This window comes from Sapajus apella, unplaced genomic scaffold (genome assembly GCF_009761245.1).
Source record: "Sapajus apella isolate SASKATOON/1434 unplaced genomic scaffold, GSC_monkey_1.0 scaffold102, whole genome shotgun sequence".
NCBI lineage: Eukaryota > Metazoa > Chordata > Mammalia > Primates > Cebidae > Sapajus > Sapajus apella.
Window position 1 is genome coordinate 2,166,122 of NW_022437042.1, and position 17,693 is coordinate 2,183,814.

The 17,693-nt window shown below is 40.0% G+C and overlaps 1 protein-coding gene across 4 annotated transcripts in view; it reads left to right on the forward strand.

Moving 5' to 3' along the window:
* Window positions 1-17,693, forward strand: part of DOCK11 (dedicator of cytokinesis 11) — a 189,154-nt gene that overhangs the window by 29,096 nt on the left and 142,365 nt on the right. For all 4 annotated transcript variants that reach the window (XM_032258339.1, XM_032258341.1, XM_032258342.1 and 1 more), the window contains exons 2-3: window positions 17,116-17,232; window positions 17,315-17,404. In XM_032258339.1, the coding sequence (XP_032114230.1) occupies window positions 17,116-17,232; window positions 17,315-17,404 (207 nt within the window). The remainder of the gene's footprint in view (window positions 1-17,115; window positions 17,233-17,314; window positions 17,405-17,693) is intronic.

The window sequence follows — 17,693 nt, forward strand, 5'->3', positions numbered from 1 at the left end:
AAAAAAAAAAAAAAAAAAAAAAAAAAAGAATTATTATATAATCCAGCAATTCTACTTCTAGGTGGAATTGGGAAATTCTTTCCAAAAGAACTGAAGGAAGGGACTCGGGTACTTGCACACCAGTGTTCATAGCAGCATTATTCATCATTGTCAAAAGGCAGAAACAGCCCAGTGTCCCTCAGCAGATGACCAATGGAATATTGTTCAGCCTTAAAAAGGAAGGAAATTATGACACATGCTACAATATGGTGAAGCTTGAAGACATTATGTTAAGTGAAAGAAGCCAGTCACAGAAGGACAAATTTTATATGATTCCACTTACGTGAGGTACCTAGAATAGGCAAATACATAGAGACAGAAAATAGAATAATGGCTACCAGGGATGGGAGGGGGCGGTGTGGAGGAAGTGTGGAGTTGAATCAGTACAGAGTTTCTCTTTGGGATGATGAGGAAGTTGGAAATGGGTAATGGTGATGATTGCAGAGCAATGTGAATGTACTTAATGCCAAATGCAGACACTTATATATAAAATATATACTTAACGAAGTATATACGTTAAAAAAGTTAAAATGGTCAATTTTAGGTATATTTTTACCACATTAAGAAAAAAAAAAAACATTATAACAGCAATATTTGTTTGTGCTAGAAAAGTCCGGGGAAAAACAGAAAATGAAAAAAAAAAAAAAAAGAATGATCTGTAACTCTTCCATTTGGAATACATAAGAAACCTTTTCTGTTTCGATTTGACCATATTTGCCCTTGTCAGCAAAAATGACAGTCACTTTCCACCACTTCCTGTATAGGTGTCAAAATAGTGCCTACTTATTCCCCGTGAAATTTTAGTGCCTAATTCACAAACAGAAAAGAAAGAAGAAAGGCCTGAGTAGTGAAAAACATAGCTGCCCTATTCTGTTGTAAACCTCTCCTTAGCAGGGCAGTGGTTCTCAGGCCCTGACCACATCTTGGGAGCAGCTGCCGCGACAAGCATAGAGACACGGGGTCAGCAGGTCTGGCTTCCAGCTCCACTTGTACGAAAGATATGAGCCAGGGCTTTCAAGTTGTTGGTAATTCTCACGGCCCTCACTAAGCCCCAGAGCAGCATCACATTTGCGCGTATTGAATCAAGTCCTCCTTACACAGAGCATGGCTCTTGCTTCAAAGATGTGAAGGCTGTTATCTCTTGTGTCCTCTCTCAGCTCGCTGTGCTGTCAACTGACTGTACCCAGGGCCTTTCAAAAGGAACTCTGGCCAAGGGTCCCTGAGGGAGAGAAAGATACCAGAGTTTTGCAAGGGCCACCTTTGCCTGTTTGCCCGATGACTACCTTGCTTACAGTCTGAAAGTGGCCGCTCTCAGGTTGTGGTGTTTATAAGAAAGCAGGGGCCAGCCCCTGACCTGGCTGGAGGCTGTAAGGTTCTACAGTAGTGCCAGTGCATTCCTGAGTTCTGGGAAGCTTTAATGGGCTAGGCCCAGATTGCTCCTTCAGAGAAACATCCCAATGGTCAGAAGAAAGAGGAAAAGCCTCATTGATTTAACAGAGGACAGGGTGACTGATCCAGAAAACTAAATAACATTTCAATTGGCTCTGCCTTGAATTTTAGAAAGAGACTTACTTGTTTTCCCACTGGAAAATGGGATATTCTTTAACTACGGGATGAAAATTGCATTGGAATGACTGGACTTAGAGGGCAAGAAATCTTTCAGTTGACCCAAGCAATAATCCTGTTTTGCCAGAATTTTCTCAATAGTGAAATATGTAAGTAGCAGTGAAGTAATTACACCAATCCTCCTCCTTAAACACGCTAGGACTCCAAAATCGTACAAGTGATGTCCTTTGAATTGTCACCCACCACAGGAGGCCACACAATCACTCCCTAATGTTTTCATTGCTCAAAAACCAGGAATTTTCATCAGAAAGCTTACGAGTCATGTGAGATTTCCAGGCCTTTACTATATAGTCACATTTCATATACTGTATATACGTTTATCATTAGAAGAGTGTCTGCATTTTGGTAGTAAAGGAAAAACTATCATTTAAAAAAACCAACTTCTAATGGTTTAATTGTGTCTCTCCAAGACTATCATCATAATCATTGTTGCCATCTGCTTTTTTTTTTTCCCCCAATTGATATAGATCCAGTCATTTTAAGTGAAAAGATGCTCTTTCTTAGGCTGGGACTTCACATAGCCTATTGAAATCCTTAGAATTTTTAAACACCTTATGTGAAAACTTACTTAAGGATTTCTCTGTCTTACTTTTTGAGCAACAGATATTTGTTGATGGATACATCTTGGAAATCAAAGGGGTTTTTGAACTCTGGTCCAAGGTTCCTTGTAGTCAGAAATTTCTCTTATATTACTGGGAACACTGTAACTGCTAGAAACCAACTTAATCAGTAGTATGACTCCATTCTGGAAGGAGAAAAAATATGAAAAGAGATGGAGGGCCATCAAAATGTTAACAGTGGTCATTTATGTTTTCCAAGTAACTTATATTTTCCTCATATTTTTGGATTAAAATTCTTCAACAAACATGTATTGCTTTTATAATTATACAAAACCAATAAATCTTATATGATGACAAGGCAACCTGTTTATATGAAGCTAGTAAGGCAGTAGATCTTAACCTTTCTTGGGCCACACACTCCTTTGAGATTCTGGGAATCTGTGAACCCTCTCCCCAAAAAGATGTACATACAGCATCTTCCATATAATTTTAGAGTTTTACAGATTCTGTGTAGCCCATCCAAGAATTGCCTAAACCCAGGTTAGGAACTACTTTAGGAAGTGGGTAGAGTGGTACCCCAAGAGATATTGGCTGCCAAATAAATGTAGCATGGATGCAGAGTTATATACATGTTGTTGGCATGATTGTAAGGCATCTGATTCAGGGCACAGCCCTTACATTGGACTATGCAAATTGATTGGGACACCATTGCTATCATAAGAGAAAGGAATTTTTCCATTCATGAAACATCAAGTGTACTGTTTTTCTACAGGCTGAGGCCTAGGGAGCTGCCAAGGAGTGAGTCAAAACCTTGAGGGCAAGCCTGAGAGCCCAGTTGATCCCAGGACTTGTATCTATGTGAATGAAGCCACCCCACCCCTGGCACCCAGTTGGGAATTTCTCCAGTAGCTGCAAAGGCTGGAAGCCCCTTGGAGAAGCACCAGAGAAATAATGAGAAGGGGATTTGATCCAGGGCTGGGGAGTGGCGGTGGATGTGGTTCAAAATGATAAGGGGTGGTGGGGGAAGAGGTCCCAGTTCTACTGAAAATGAAAGCAAGACACGAACGTGCTGTCACATTGAGAGGATGGCATTCTAGTTGGAAAACGTACTAAGGAGAAGCTGTGGGCGTAGTTTTGTCTATGTGAAACACCTTGATGACAAACACTATAGGTAGAGGACTCTAGAGGCAGGATTACTTAGTCTAAGGTCTTATGGTAGCATTTGCAGGGAATGAGGGTTAGCATTACAAAATGGGGATGCTTAAGGAAGGGTGTGGGGGAGTGCTTCTTGCTATTACTTCTTGTAACCAAAGCTAGTCTAGGTTTTTGGGTATGTTCGGCACTACATGGCTTTTGGAGTACTTTTGTGGGAAGGGATAAGAAAATGTTCCTGTGGGCACATTTAGCACACAGACTAAATGTGAGCTTCAAGGAAGGGAGGAAGGGATGGACAGAGAGAGAGAGATAGATTGTTTAGGAGGAAGTTTGACAAGGGGAAAGCTATTACCAGCACAAATGGAGTTTTGCTTGAGTCATCAACTTCTTCTCAGTTTAATTCAAGTGCGCAACCAATACTATTTTCTTTTTTCTTTTCTTTTCTTTTTCTTTTTTTTTTTTTTTGTTATTGTTTTCTGAGTTGGAGTCTAGCTCTGTCACCCAGGCTGGAGTGCAGTGGTGCATTCTCAGCTCACTGCAACCTCCACCTCCCAGATTCAAGCAATTCTCCCTCCTCAGCCTCCTGAGTAGCTGGGATTACAGGCATGCACCATCATGCCCAAGTAATTTTTTGTTTTTAGTAGAGATGGTGTTTCACCATGATGGCCAGGCTGGTCTTGAACTCCTGACCTTGTGATCCGCCCGCCTTGGCCTCTCAAGGTGCTGGGATTACAGGCGTGAGCCACTGCACCCAGCCACCAACACTATTTTCTACCTCCTAACATTTCTTCATGTGGGATGCCTTGTTCTATGAAAACTTCATATATGGCATTGTGAATTTACCGAAAGATAAATAAGTGGGTGATGATTCATACTATTAAGTGTTCAGTAGCAGAGCTTTTTTGGACAGCTACCCTAATGTGTGCATTTCAGTGAGTGTTTTGGAGATTGTGGTCATCTAGGAAAGATTTTAAGAGGTAGAAAATCTTAATCCTGAAGGTTAGGAAAATATTGGCCATGGATTTGTACTTTGCTCATTCAGGGAGCTAGGGACAGAGCAATCTACAATCACAGAGCTTTCATTCAAGAGGGTGGGGGGAGAGACAGAAAAGGAAAGGAAACATCAGGCACTGCACCTTGGTACCTCTGAAATGGACTAGGATGGCAAAGGAAGCATAGGAAATAGCTCTGGGTTTCAGAGGGTGCACTGAATAAAAAGGAGTGGTCACCTTTACCTGAGTAGATCAAGCAGCATCTTGGGGTCTTGAGGTGGGAAGAGCGGATATAACAAGGTAGAGAGGTCAGGATCTTTAAATATGAGATAAAATGACCCATTAGGAGGTCTGCCCACCATGGTTGGAGGGCATGGGGCTAGAGGCTGAAGATGGAGACCAGATCACAAGGGATCTAATGAGCCTTGCTGAACAGTTTGAGCTTTATTGTACAGACTCTGGTGAGCCATTGAAGGGATTGAAACAAAGGAATACTGTGATCCAACATATTTCTCATCAAAAGTTGGACCATTTTGGATCAAATTAGCCATAGAAAAGGGGCTGGGAACAAATTAAGTACAGATTGGCAGCTGATCTTTTCCAAATGAAATATTCTGGTTAATTTAATCTCTGACGCACGAGGACAATGCAAACATTTTCCCTCTTTTAAAGAAAGGCGTTTCACACAAGCAGAACCTTCATGTTATTTTCCTCAATAGTTTTGTATGCAACTCTAATGAGTAGTTTTCCATAATTCAGTGTATTACTCCTGGAAAATATAGACAATAGGACAAATTTTTAGCTTATGCTGTCATTTTATGGATTAATTTCCATTAATGTTGACATTCTGGCTTTCAGTGCGTAAATATGAGTAAAACATCTGTTCAGGCCATTCCCTTGCTTAAAAACTTCTTCTGGCTCCCCATCACCTACACTAGGAAACAATCTAAACTCACTGACTTGGTATATGTGGTCCTTCATAAATGTTCCCTCCCAGCTCATCTTGGCCATTTCTCCCTGTTCTGTACACCCCAGAATCTCTGAACACATTGCTTTCTTCTTCTTGGCTAAGACTTATGCTCTCTTGCTTGCCTGCCACGGGGATTTTTATTTCGTCCTTCAAGTCTCAGCTCAAAAGCTATTTCCTCTCTGAACTGCCTTCACCAGTGGCATGAATCACTCCCCTCCTTGTGTCTGCATGGCACTCTCTGTATCCCCTACCCTAGCCCTTACTCCATTGCATTGTTGCTCTTGACTTAGGGGTCTCTCTCCCCCTCTAGCCCATGAGTTTGTTAAGGGCAGGGCCCACATCTTGCCTGCCTTTGCCTTCCCAGCTTTGTAGCTCCACTGCCTGACACATGATTAATGCTCAGTAAATCTATAGAACTAAGTTCTATGTTTTCTATTTCTGTTTATAAGCGCTCCAGAAGAGTCCTCAGGGAATGACAGAGCATCAAGCCTCACTTTTGTAGCAGGCTGTTCTGTGAAATCTATGGCTACAGTGTAGGAACCTCAGACATCGAAACCTAACCATTCTAATGAAGATCAACATGATTTCTGTACTGAGAACCCATCTCTTACTAAATATTGGAGGCTGGGTGTCTTTTTGTTTTGTTTTGTATGTATAAGGAAGTGAGGTTGGGTGCCATGGCTCTTGCTGGTAATCCCAGCACTTTGGGAGGCTGAGGCAGGAGGGTTGCCTGAGGCCAGGAGTTTGAGACCAGCCCGGGCAACATAGGGAGACCTCATCTCTACAAAAATAAAAAAGTTAGCCAGGTGTGGTGATGGATAACTGTGGTCCCAGCTACTCAGGAGGCTGAGGTGTGAGGATCCCTTAAGCCCAGGAGGTCTGAGGCTCCAGTGAGCCATAAACGAAAAAAAAAAAAAGGAAGTGAAACTGAGTAGTTATTTTTTTGTTTTACTTTTCTTAACAGTCTTTGAGATGTAATCCTCAGCTCACCCATTTGAAGTGTATATATATATATATATTGTTTTTTTGAGACAGAGTCTCACTCTGTTGCCCAAGCTGGAGTGCAGTGGTGCCATTTTGGCTTACTGCAACCTCCGCTTACTGGGTTCAAGCGATTCTTCTGCCTCAGCCTCCCAAGTAGCTAGGATTACAGGTGCCCGCCAGCACGCCCGGCTAATTTTTTGTATTTTTAGTAGATGTGGGTTTTGCCATGATGGCCAGGCTGGTCTTGAACTCCTGATCTCAGGTGATACGTCCGTGTAGGCCTCCCAAAGTGCTGCGATTACGAGTGTGACCTACCATGCCCAGCTGAAGTGTATATTTTCATTTTCAGTATATTCAAAGATATGTGAAGTCATCACCACAATTTTAGAACATTTTCATCACCTCAAGATTAAGACAGTCAAAAAGCCTTTCATAGAGGTCAACTCCTAAGACTTCTTTCAAATGGTATCTCTGGTGATAGGGGATTTGTCATAGGGAAGGGAATTGACTTGAAGAATATAAAGATTATAGATAGGGGAAGGCTTTTTTGTTTCAGAGGAGGATGTTTAAAAAAAGCTAAAGACCCAAGGGATGCTGGTCTGACTTAACACTCTTTCTAAGGATAGAGGCTAAGCTATAGGAGCTTTCACACAGTGAGGCCCTATAAAGCTATAGAACATGGACAAGAAAGTGACAGATGAGTTTCTAGAGAGACAAGAATTGGGAAAATAATTACAACTTATTAATAGGAGAGTGTGCTGTAAACTTAATTAAACTTGACTAAAGCTACATAGGAGCAATGGAGGACCAGGGCGTGTTAGGGCTGATAGAACAGTAAAATTCAGGGCATGATCAGGAAGGGCTTTTTGGCAGCCATCTGTAGACACCTGCCTCACCTCACCAAGAAAACCTAGCTGAAGAAGGTGTGTCTGTTTAGTCACAAGTGGGATAGACAGGATAAACAGAAATCACCTCACCATATCCTGAAATATTATACCACAAGGTGGACCATCTCCTGACATTTTAAAGAGGTAAACTTAAGAGAAGTCAAAGGAGCTATCACTTATTTACGTTACATAGCTTTTATTTACTTATTTATTTATTTATTAGTAGTATTTTTTGAGATGGAGTTTTGCTCTTGTTGCCCGGGCTGGAGTGCAATGTCATGGTCTTGGCTCACTGTAACCTCCACCTCCCGGGTTCAAGCGATTCTCCTGCCTCAGTCTCTCGAGTAGCTGGGATTATAGGCGCCTACCACCACACCCAGCTAATTTTTGTATTTTTAATAGAGACGGGGTTTCACCATTTTGGCCAGACTGGTCTCAAACTTCTGACCTCAGGTTATCCGCCCGCCATGGTCTACCAAAGTGCTGGGATTACAGGTGTGAGCCACTGTGCCTGGCCTTACTAACTTTTAGAATATATTATCTTATGCAGTTGTATAAACCTAAAATATTGGTGGGCTCAAACAAGGTAGAGATAATTTCAATTAATGGGTAGGTTCAATATGATAGATTATGAAAAACTAAAACATTTGTAGAAAGGTGCATTTTTGCCCCTATCAAGGTTGATTTTCAAACTAGAGTCCGTCAGTTTTCTTTACTCCATTGTCAAGAGCAAATTAATGAGATGGGTAGACAGATTGTCAGATCCAGTATGGAAATAATGTGTGGTTGCTTTATAGATTAATGAGCTTCTCTAATGGAATAAGTTTATGCTACTGTGTTCAGATGATACAAACAGGACCTTATCAGAAGGTTATGTTTTATGGAATGTAAGTGATTTCGATGGCTAAATCCACTTACCTATAGTATGCCTGTGCACTTTACAGTTTTTTCTGCTTAAGAAAGCAAGGTAGATTAGAGTTCTGTTTATAAAACTCTGGAAAAAGAGATTTCTTACAAGTTTAAGGTGAGCACTAAGATCCAACTAATAAATTAGTTGATAGGCATAGAATGAGTGCAATCTAATTTCTCCTTGCAGGAATGAATTATTTGCAATAATTTGTATGTGTCTTTGTGAGCTTGTTAAATTCTTTGATTTTTTAGAAGGTCATTATGTATATCCAAGGCAAAATTTTTTCTTTCTGTCAATAATGGTGTACTAAAGAATAGAAAAAATATTCTAATTTTTAAAAGGCGCTTTAGAGTTTCTCAATTTATTCAAGCCTTTCTTTTCATTTCTTAAACCTCTTTTTGTTTTACTTTTGAGTCATCTAAATGCTTGTTAGCACAGAGTGAACACAAAAAAACCAGGAGGAATTGAATTCAAATCAGTTTTCCTGCCTGTCAACCAGTTTGTTGAGTAAAGTTTGGGCTAAATTGAGTTTTGGGGTAGAAAGTTCATCAAAATTCTATTTATTCATTTGTAGATAATCGAGGTTATTTGCATAATATTTGAACTGGCTGTAATGAGAAACATTTGTTAACTGAGTGTGAACTTATCACATAGTATATAGTCTTATTTGTTTCTTGAATTTTTTAAAGTAAATTCTTTGTAAGTTTTTAAAAATAGCTCTCCAGTTTCTGTAAATAGTTAAATAGACTTGGAACAGGGAAATAATTTGGCAATTAAAACAATTTCTTTCCTATTCTAAAACTCTAAGGGAAAAATGGGTTTTATTTTTCCTCAATGTTTCTATGTTAGATTTAAAGCCCTTCAACGTCGTATTTCGCTGATTCTTAGAACAGTAAGTTGTTATTCCTAAATAAAAGCTGGGAACTGAAAATTTAATTCTGAAAGCATCAGCAACAACTTGCCCTTCTTGTGTGCTGCCATTTTGGCTTGGAAGGCATATGTGTAAGATCAGTCTCTTTGTACTATTCAGCTGGTTATCCTTACAGAAAAGCTTTTGGCTTTGTAGTTCTCAGGGCTCTCTGCTCAGTTGTATGAAGGATATTGAGGTGCATTAGACATGGGCCCTTGACAATAGCCTACTGTTGTTTTTTTTGTAATTTGATTCTTAACCACTTGAAGTTGAATCTACCAACTCCTTTCCCCAAGTAAAAGACCTAAGGTGCTAATCCCTACTCATTGATGGCAAATGCTAAATTGGAAGCAACAGCTTCAGAAATGCAAAACTCCTTATCCAATTACATTACAAGCTCTCTAAGCCAGTCATGTTCAGCATCATGAGGCTATAAGAAGGTAAGATCTCACTTTGGTAAGAATGATAGTGTAGTTTGAGTAAGTTTTAGAAAATCCTAAAATGCAAAGTTCGTTCAAGGAAATAAAACATGGTAGGAGCTGAGAAAATGGTTTCCTTTTGTTAAGTTCAGTGCATAAAAGTTTATGTGGATCATAGTTAAGAGCACTGGTTCGGGAGTCCATCAGATAAAGATTCGAATCCCAGCTCCACAAATATGTGACACTGGGCCTGCCTAAGTCTCAATTTCCTCATCTGTAAAATGGGCATAATAAAATAACCTCTCACAGGACGTGGGGGAGAACTAAATGAGATCATAGGTATAAAATGCTTAACCGGGTATACAGCAATGCTTAATGTAAGTGGTAAGAGAAAGTACAAGGCACCATTTCCTGACCCACCCACTGTTTTTGATCCTGCCTAGGAGACTTAGTAAACCACCCCAAAAGCAGTTAAGTATCCAGAGAGCGTTATATATGAGTAAATGCCACAATAGATGGGAAAGAAAATAAGGGCTGTTGGGGAGCGAGGAAGTTTATGCTATCATAAGAATCAGGTGAGCCAAGGATGGGTTGGTAATAAACATAACCCACAGGTCTCATGGAAAGTATGACTTTTCCCTTAGCTGTTTGCCTTAAGAAGGGTCAGTGTCCTGAATGCAGTTTGTATTTAGATTCTTATGCCAAGGTTTTTCCCTGAAAAATAATCTTTATGAAAAGATGTTCATGCCTATTTTGCCAGGTTGGGTTGCGCTAATCAAAAATATGTCCACCGCCCCCCTGCCCGACATCATCATTAGATTGTGGTTATGCAAAGCTCCTTCAGTAGCTAGAGTTCCTACTGGGGAAGAGACAAAGAGATGAGCTGGTGAAAGATGGTCACATTTAGAACAAACAGGGTCATAATAAAGTCAAGTACTCTTTATTTGAACCTTATGAAGAAACTTCTTACAGGCTGGACATGGTGGCTTACACCTGTAATTCCAGCACTTTGGGAGGTCGAAGTGGGTGGATCACGATCACTTGAGCTCAGGAGTTTGAGAGCAGCCTGGGCAACATGGTGAAACCCTATCTCTATAAAAAATACAAAAATTAGCCTGATATGGTGGCATGCGCCTGTAGACCCAGCTACTCGGGAGGCTGAGGTGGGAGGATTGCCTGAACCCAGGGAGTTTGAGGCTGCAGTAAGCTGTGATCAAACTACTACACTTCATCCTGGGCAACAGAGTGAAACCCTGTCTCAAAAAAAAAAAAAAAATTCCTTACAGTTTTGGTTCCATTGTTACCTTGCTGTATAAGGTTCCCCTCTAGAAGTCTCTAGTCTACAGTGGTGGCATCTCTCACTTCTGTGAATCATAACACAACTTTTGCTTCTCCTCATAGTCACACACCACTCTTGACAGTTACCAGTCTCTGATCTTACAGGGTTTATGAATAAAAGTAGGAGGCAAGATGAAATGATCTGAGACCACATAAACCGATATGATGAAATTTTTCTGATTGATCTAATGGGGAATAGATGAACTCACACACTTTAGTGTGCAAACACGCTTGTACAGTTCCTTTCTTGGAAGAAGATATGGCTATCGGAGGGCATGATAGATGCATAGAAGTTACAATAATCTGTGATCAGCTCTCACATCTTGGGTTTATCTGTCTTTCCTACTAGACTGTGAACTTCTCAAGGGCAAAGTCTGTTTTTTTTTTTTTCACTTCTGCATTACCAGGGGCTAGCACAGGGCCTGAACCTCAGTAGGAACTAAATAAATGGCATCTTTATGCTGAACTCACTTTGTTTTCTGTGCTGCCGGAAATGGCATGCCCCCAGTGGCCATTTTGAGTGCAGTGTTATTTTAAGATGCTCTCTGGAGAAAGCACTCTAGCCTCTGCTACAAATGTCTGGGAGGAAAGGAGAGCTGAATGACTAGAGGAACTGAATAAATTCCTAAGTGAAGGCGGTGGAGAAATCATGGGAAGGAGAGACTCACCTCATTTTGAGTGTGCTACTTCTATCTGAAGACTGTTATTTTTCATAAGAAAATGCTTAGATGTCATTGAAACTGTAGTCTGACTGCAATACTGCACAAAAGAACATTTGGGCTACATCATTCTCTTTCTGAAACCAGTAGTTGCCATGTTCCTCCTTGTGCTGAAACTGAATTTGGAGGATGGGATGGTGGTAGTGGTGGAGTGGTGGCACGGGGATGTTTTTGAATTGGCCCTGTGCCCTACTGCTAAGCTTTCTGCCTGCTTTCTGGTATCCCTCCCAGTGTGATAAAGGAGACATTCTGTAAAGCCAGTGTTCACTTCAGACTTGCAGAAGAGACATTCTTAGAATTCTTAAGGAAAACTAGCTTCTATAGTGAAAGATTTACCGGTAAACTCATGACCTTTGGTATGATATTTAAGCAGAAGTAACCCAGGCTCATTTTGCATTGCTTATAGAGAAATACTATGTGATTTTTCTTGTGTCTTACACATTTATAATGATAACATAAACATGTTCGCTAGTCAAATGTGCTTTTGGCTACATGAGTGGTTGGATGGTTGAATATATGCATGCATGTATATTTTTATGTATTTATTTTAGTATTGCAAGCATGGTTTTATATTTATACACATAGAGTTATGATGATGATAGGTCAGTCATCCTGTATTGCGAATGTATGGGAACCACCACAAAATTGTAAAGTCGAAGTGGTGATGCTGTTAATGACCCTCAGTTAGGATCCATTGTTTCTTTTCTTTGTGCCAGGAAGTGGACTGCAACTCAATCTATTCTGACAAGTTTCCTTTTTTGGTATCTGTCCTTTCCACCTATATTAGAAATAGAGTTATCTCAATTTGTGGAGCTGTGCATTTCTTCCCATTTGTAGAGTTTGCACATAGAAAGTTCACTGAGATTTAGTCCTTAGTGGCCTGAGTAAGCAATGGAAAAGTTTACTATGTTCCACACCATGGTACCAAAATTAGCATTTTAATTTTACTAGAGATTAGAAAAATGCGATTTATTCTCCTTTGTGGGGGGATATGAAGCTTTCTTTTTCAATAAATATTTTCAGTGAAGATATTTGATTTGAAGAAAAATATGAAGTAAATGATAATACAGATGGCATGGCAAATATGAGGATTATATATAAATAGGTTGCATTTGGGAAACTAATAATAAAAGAAAAAGGATCAGGAGTGGGGAGACCTGGGTTTGAGTCCTGGTTCAGCTCCTAATGTAGACAGGTGAACTTAGTCCTCCGAGCCAGTTTCTTGATGTATAAAGTTGAAATGATGGTACTTTCATTGTCTACTTGACAAGCATTTGGTAACAGAATGTGTATGAAAGTGTTTTCTTAAGATTGCAAAGTGATCTTGAAATGAATTAACAAATATACATTAACAGGTTATTCAAGAAAGCTTAGGAGTCAGTAAATGAAAACTTTCAAGAACAAATTTTGTTTTGTTTTGATTTCCCCACGGTGAAAACTGAGTCAGTTCCAAATTTAGGTTGACGGTTTTCCTGTCACTACTTATGGAAAGAAGACTGAAGCATATGCTCATTTCTCTCCAGATTGCATAAATGCCTTCGCCTTTTACTTAGCACTACTCCAGAACTATATAGAAGTTGCTATTACTTGAATGTTTATCAAGTACCATTTATTGTAATGGGTTTTTGGAGTTATGTAAAAGCACCTTTGCAGGCCAATCAGTGTTGAAACTGGCAGAAAGGATAAATTACAAACCTGAAAGAAAGACCCTCTTTGAGTGTGGCAGAAGCTTTTATGTATAAGTCTAATAATATAATGAGAAAGCTGAATGGGCAAGTTAGATAGGGGATATGATGGAGACTGCTGGGCAGAGCCACCATGAAATCATTGTAATTTTATAGGTCAAAGGTTTTCTTTGTCTCTGATGACTGCAGAGTTATAACTGAATCCTACTGGAAGGGAAATGTAGGGTTGAGTCTCTTCTCATCTTTCTTCTTGGAGAGATGAATCCTGATTCACAGGCCTAAATCTTGTATTAGGGGAAGCTTTGTGGGACCCAGAATAGCCACCCTAACTTTTCTGCAATTGAGCTACCCCTGACAAAGGAAGTAGGCGTGAAGACCCAGAATGCTTAATCAGTTTTAAACGAAAAGTGAAACCTTGTTTCTATAACATAAATATATGACCTTCAAAATATGTGGCAAGCTGTGTTTTATTTTTAGAAGGTATACACTATACATTTAAATAAATGAGTGATTCAGGAATTGGAGAACATTACACTAAGTGAAATATGTCAGATAGAGAAAGACAAATACTGCATGATCTCACTTATATGTGAAATCTAAAGCAATTGAACTCATACCAGCCGAGAATAGAATGGTAGTTACCAGAGGGTGGGGGCTGGAGGCACTGGGGAGGTGATGGTCAATGGTGGAATACAAAGTCTCAGTTAAACAGGGAGAATAAGTTTTGTTTTTTCGAGAGCAATAGTATAGCATGCTGAATATACCTAATAGTTGAGTACTGTACATCTTATCACTAAGAATGAGCTTCTGATGTTCTCATCACAAGAAATTTTAAATATTTGAGGTGACAGACATGATAATTAGCTTAATTTAATCATTCTACATTGTATTAAAAATCATAACACCACTTTGTACCCCATACATTAAAAAAATAAACAGTGATTCATTTTGACATATTCTTTTCATATTAATTTGGAGCTACATTAGAAAGGTGAAGGAGGGCCAGGCATGGTTGCTCATGCCTGTAATCCCAGCACTTTGGGAGGCTGAGGCGGGTGGATCACCTGAGGTCAGGAGTTCAAGACCAGCCTGACCAACACAGTGAAACCCCATCTCTACTAAAAATAGAAAAATTAGCTGCGTGTGGTGGCAGACGCCTGTAATCCCAGCTACTCGGGAGGCTGAGGCAGGAGAATCACTTGAACCCGGGAGGTGGAGGTTGCAGTGAGCTGAGATTGCACCATTGCACTCCAGCCTGGGCAACAGGATCAAAACTCTAGTTCAAAAAAAAAAAAAAAAAGAAAGAAAGAAAGAAAAGAAAGAAAAAGAAAGCTGAAGGGGGATTTTCTTTATTTTTTTTTTCTTTTTCAAATATACTTGAAGTACATACTTGTGAAATTATTGTACAGAGAAGTTGACAGATTCAACAGGTGAAACATTGAAATTTGAGGACTGTTTTTACAATCCGTACTAGGGAAATAGTTGGCACAAAAAGCAAGACTTAGATTATTTTTAGTGCCTCTAGCTTGCTTTCTTTGATAGGACTTTATTCATTCAACTTCTCTGAGAAATTGGTCTCAGACTGTGAGTGTTAGAGCTAGAAGATGCAGTCAGTTTCTACTGTGGAAACACAGTAGGTATGGCTGAAAGGGGTCAGATTTTCCTTTCAGAAAATCTGAATTCCTCAAACAGGATTTTTTCTTTTATTTCAACTCATTTTGCAGTAGTATTTGCAGACATGAGAAGGATGATCGACTTGCTTTGATCTTTGTAGACATGGGTCTACAAATACAAATTTAAGACTTGAAATAAAGCGTATCTTTGTTAGGATCTTTTAAACTTGTTGAACACTGACGTCATTGGTCAGAGTGGTTTACGTTAATCTTTCTAAGCAATCTTCTACAGGAAACTCTGAGATGTCCTTCAGATATGGAAATTGGGTATAGCTGTGACCTGTTTTGACCATGTGTAAAAACTATTCTCAAAGGCTTCTATGGATGTAGTGTTACTAGAGATTACTTAAGATACTATGTACACAAATACAAGTATAACCCCAATTCTATTATAATATTAAGTCTTAATATAAATTACATTTGAGTTTTTTAATACAGTTTTTATTAGAAAATTTTAAGGAAATAATTTTATATAAAACATCATCATTAAAAATTGCTACTGTCTGCCCAGCTTGGTTTAGAATAGTGTGTTGAGACATGGCTCTTGTTGAATTTGAGTATATCAAAGTTCATCAGCAATTAATGACTAGATGCCTACCATGTGCCAGGTTATTATAGGTGCTGTGGTTAAAGCAGTAAACAAATTTTTAAAAATCTCTGCCCTTAAATAGTCAGAGAGGTGACATAGATGGTATATCAGATTGTGGTAAGTTCAATGAAGGAAAAAAATGATAGGAAGATAAATAGTGGGATCCCATTCCCAGTTCAGTACCATGTACATGAGAATCTTGGTATATTTCTTTCTTCTTTTTCTCCCCTCTGCTGTTGCAGGGGTCAGGGCTGGTGCTGTGCACATGTGACAGCTGTGGGTGCATGAGCTGTGGATGCAGTACAGTAGTGATGGCCAGTGGAAGTCAGGGTCACCTCATATAGCTTTGGGAGTTGGGTCTTATGACATGCACACCTGTGACAGTAAAAACTAATGATGATAGATGTTGAGGTCCGTTGCATGTATACACACAGCTGCAGGGTCACCCATGGGTGTACAGAAATGGGAGCTGTCTTTATGTATTTCTGAGGGGGAAGAAAGCAGAGCCTTTGCAGTCACAGATCTGCGTTTGAATTCCAGTTATGAAGACAGGCAAGTTACTCAACCTGAGTTAGGCCCAGGGTCTCCTCATCTGTAAAATGGGGATAATGATTCAACCTGTTTCATAGGTTGCTGTGAGTATTACATGAAAAAATGTACAGAAAGTGCTTAGCATAGTACCTGGCATATAGAAAGGGCTCAGTACATGTGAACTTTATCGTTATGCTTATTATGTTACGTCCTGGCTTTCTTAGCATGACTGACCCTGCTTCTACTTACTTTAGCTTCAGGCTGGGCCCTACTATCAATGACCAGCTTGCCTAGAAGTCCAGCAGGGATCCACTGATTTTGTCACCTTGAACCCCACCTTTTCATAACCTGCCCATGGGATCAAGCATCTCTATCTAGTACTTATGCCTGCCCCAGCTATGCTGGCAGTTAGTACGCCCATGGGACAGTGTCACCGGTATAGGGTAGGAACATGAATGTTGATACTTTCTCCCCCAAAGTTGCCCATAGAGTAGTGCAGATGCAGTAAATACCAACAGGCAGACTTCCAAGTATACCATTTTTTGTTTTACTTAAAATTCAATAATTTTTAGAAGGTACACAGATAAGCAGAATAACACAATTGTATTTCTCCAGAACTTTTTTGTTGTTGTTTTGTTTTTGGAGACAGAGTCTCGCTCTGGCAACCCGGTGTAAGTGGCACAATCATGGATCACTGCAGCCTCGACCTCCCAGGCTGAAGTGATCCTCCTGCCTCAGCCTCCCGAGCAGCTGGGACTATAGGCATGCACTACCACAACCAGCTAATTTTTGTACTTTCTGTTGAGATGGGGTTTTCCCATGTTGCCCAAGCTGTTCTCTAATTCCGAGGCTCAAGCAATCCACCTGCCTCAGCCTCACAAAGTACTGGGATTACAGGCGTGAGCCACCATGCCTAGCCAGAACTCTTTATCTTTAGCAAGGGAATGTCTGTGTGTGTATGTATATGTTTGGGGTGTGTGTCTAGCTATGAAGTGTGAAAGTGTCTCCATTAAGTACTTAAAAGTATCAGTAATCCCTTCTTTTGTGAAGTAATGTATCTTTAGTACATAGAAAGGAATTTAACTTGTGCGTTTGACTATAATAACTTTGTTTTTGTCTCTTATAAAGGAAAAGGCCAAAATTGTTGAGCCCCTGGACTATGAGAATGTTATCGCCCAAAGAAAAACCCAGATTTACAGCGACCCCCTCAGAGATCTGCTTATGTTTCCCATGGAAGATATCTCTGTGAGTTCACACGCACTTCTTTAAAGAAAAACCCCTATTTTCCAAGCCAGTTCTTACAGCAAGAATGTCCTTTGTGTTCTAGATCTCGGTGATAGGTCGTCAGCGCAGAACGGTGCAGTCCACTGTACCAGAAGATGCTGAAAAGAGGGCCCAGAGTTTATTTGTCAAAGAGGTGAGAGACTCAAAGTCCACAGAAGAATATTCTTCATGTATTTAAAATATATACAATATTTGGCTGGGCGTGGTGGCTCACACCTGTAATCCTAGCACTTTGGGAGGCCGAGGTGGGTGGATCATGAGGTCAGGAGTTCAAGACCACCCTGGCCAAGATGATGAAACCTCATCTCTATTAAAAATACAAAAGTTAGCCGGGTGTGGTGGTGGGTGCCTGTAATCTCAGCTACTTGGGAGGCTGAGGCAGGAGAATCGCTTGAACCCAGGAGGCAGAGGTTGCAGTGGGC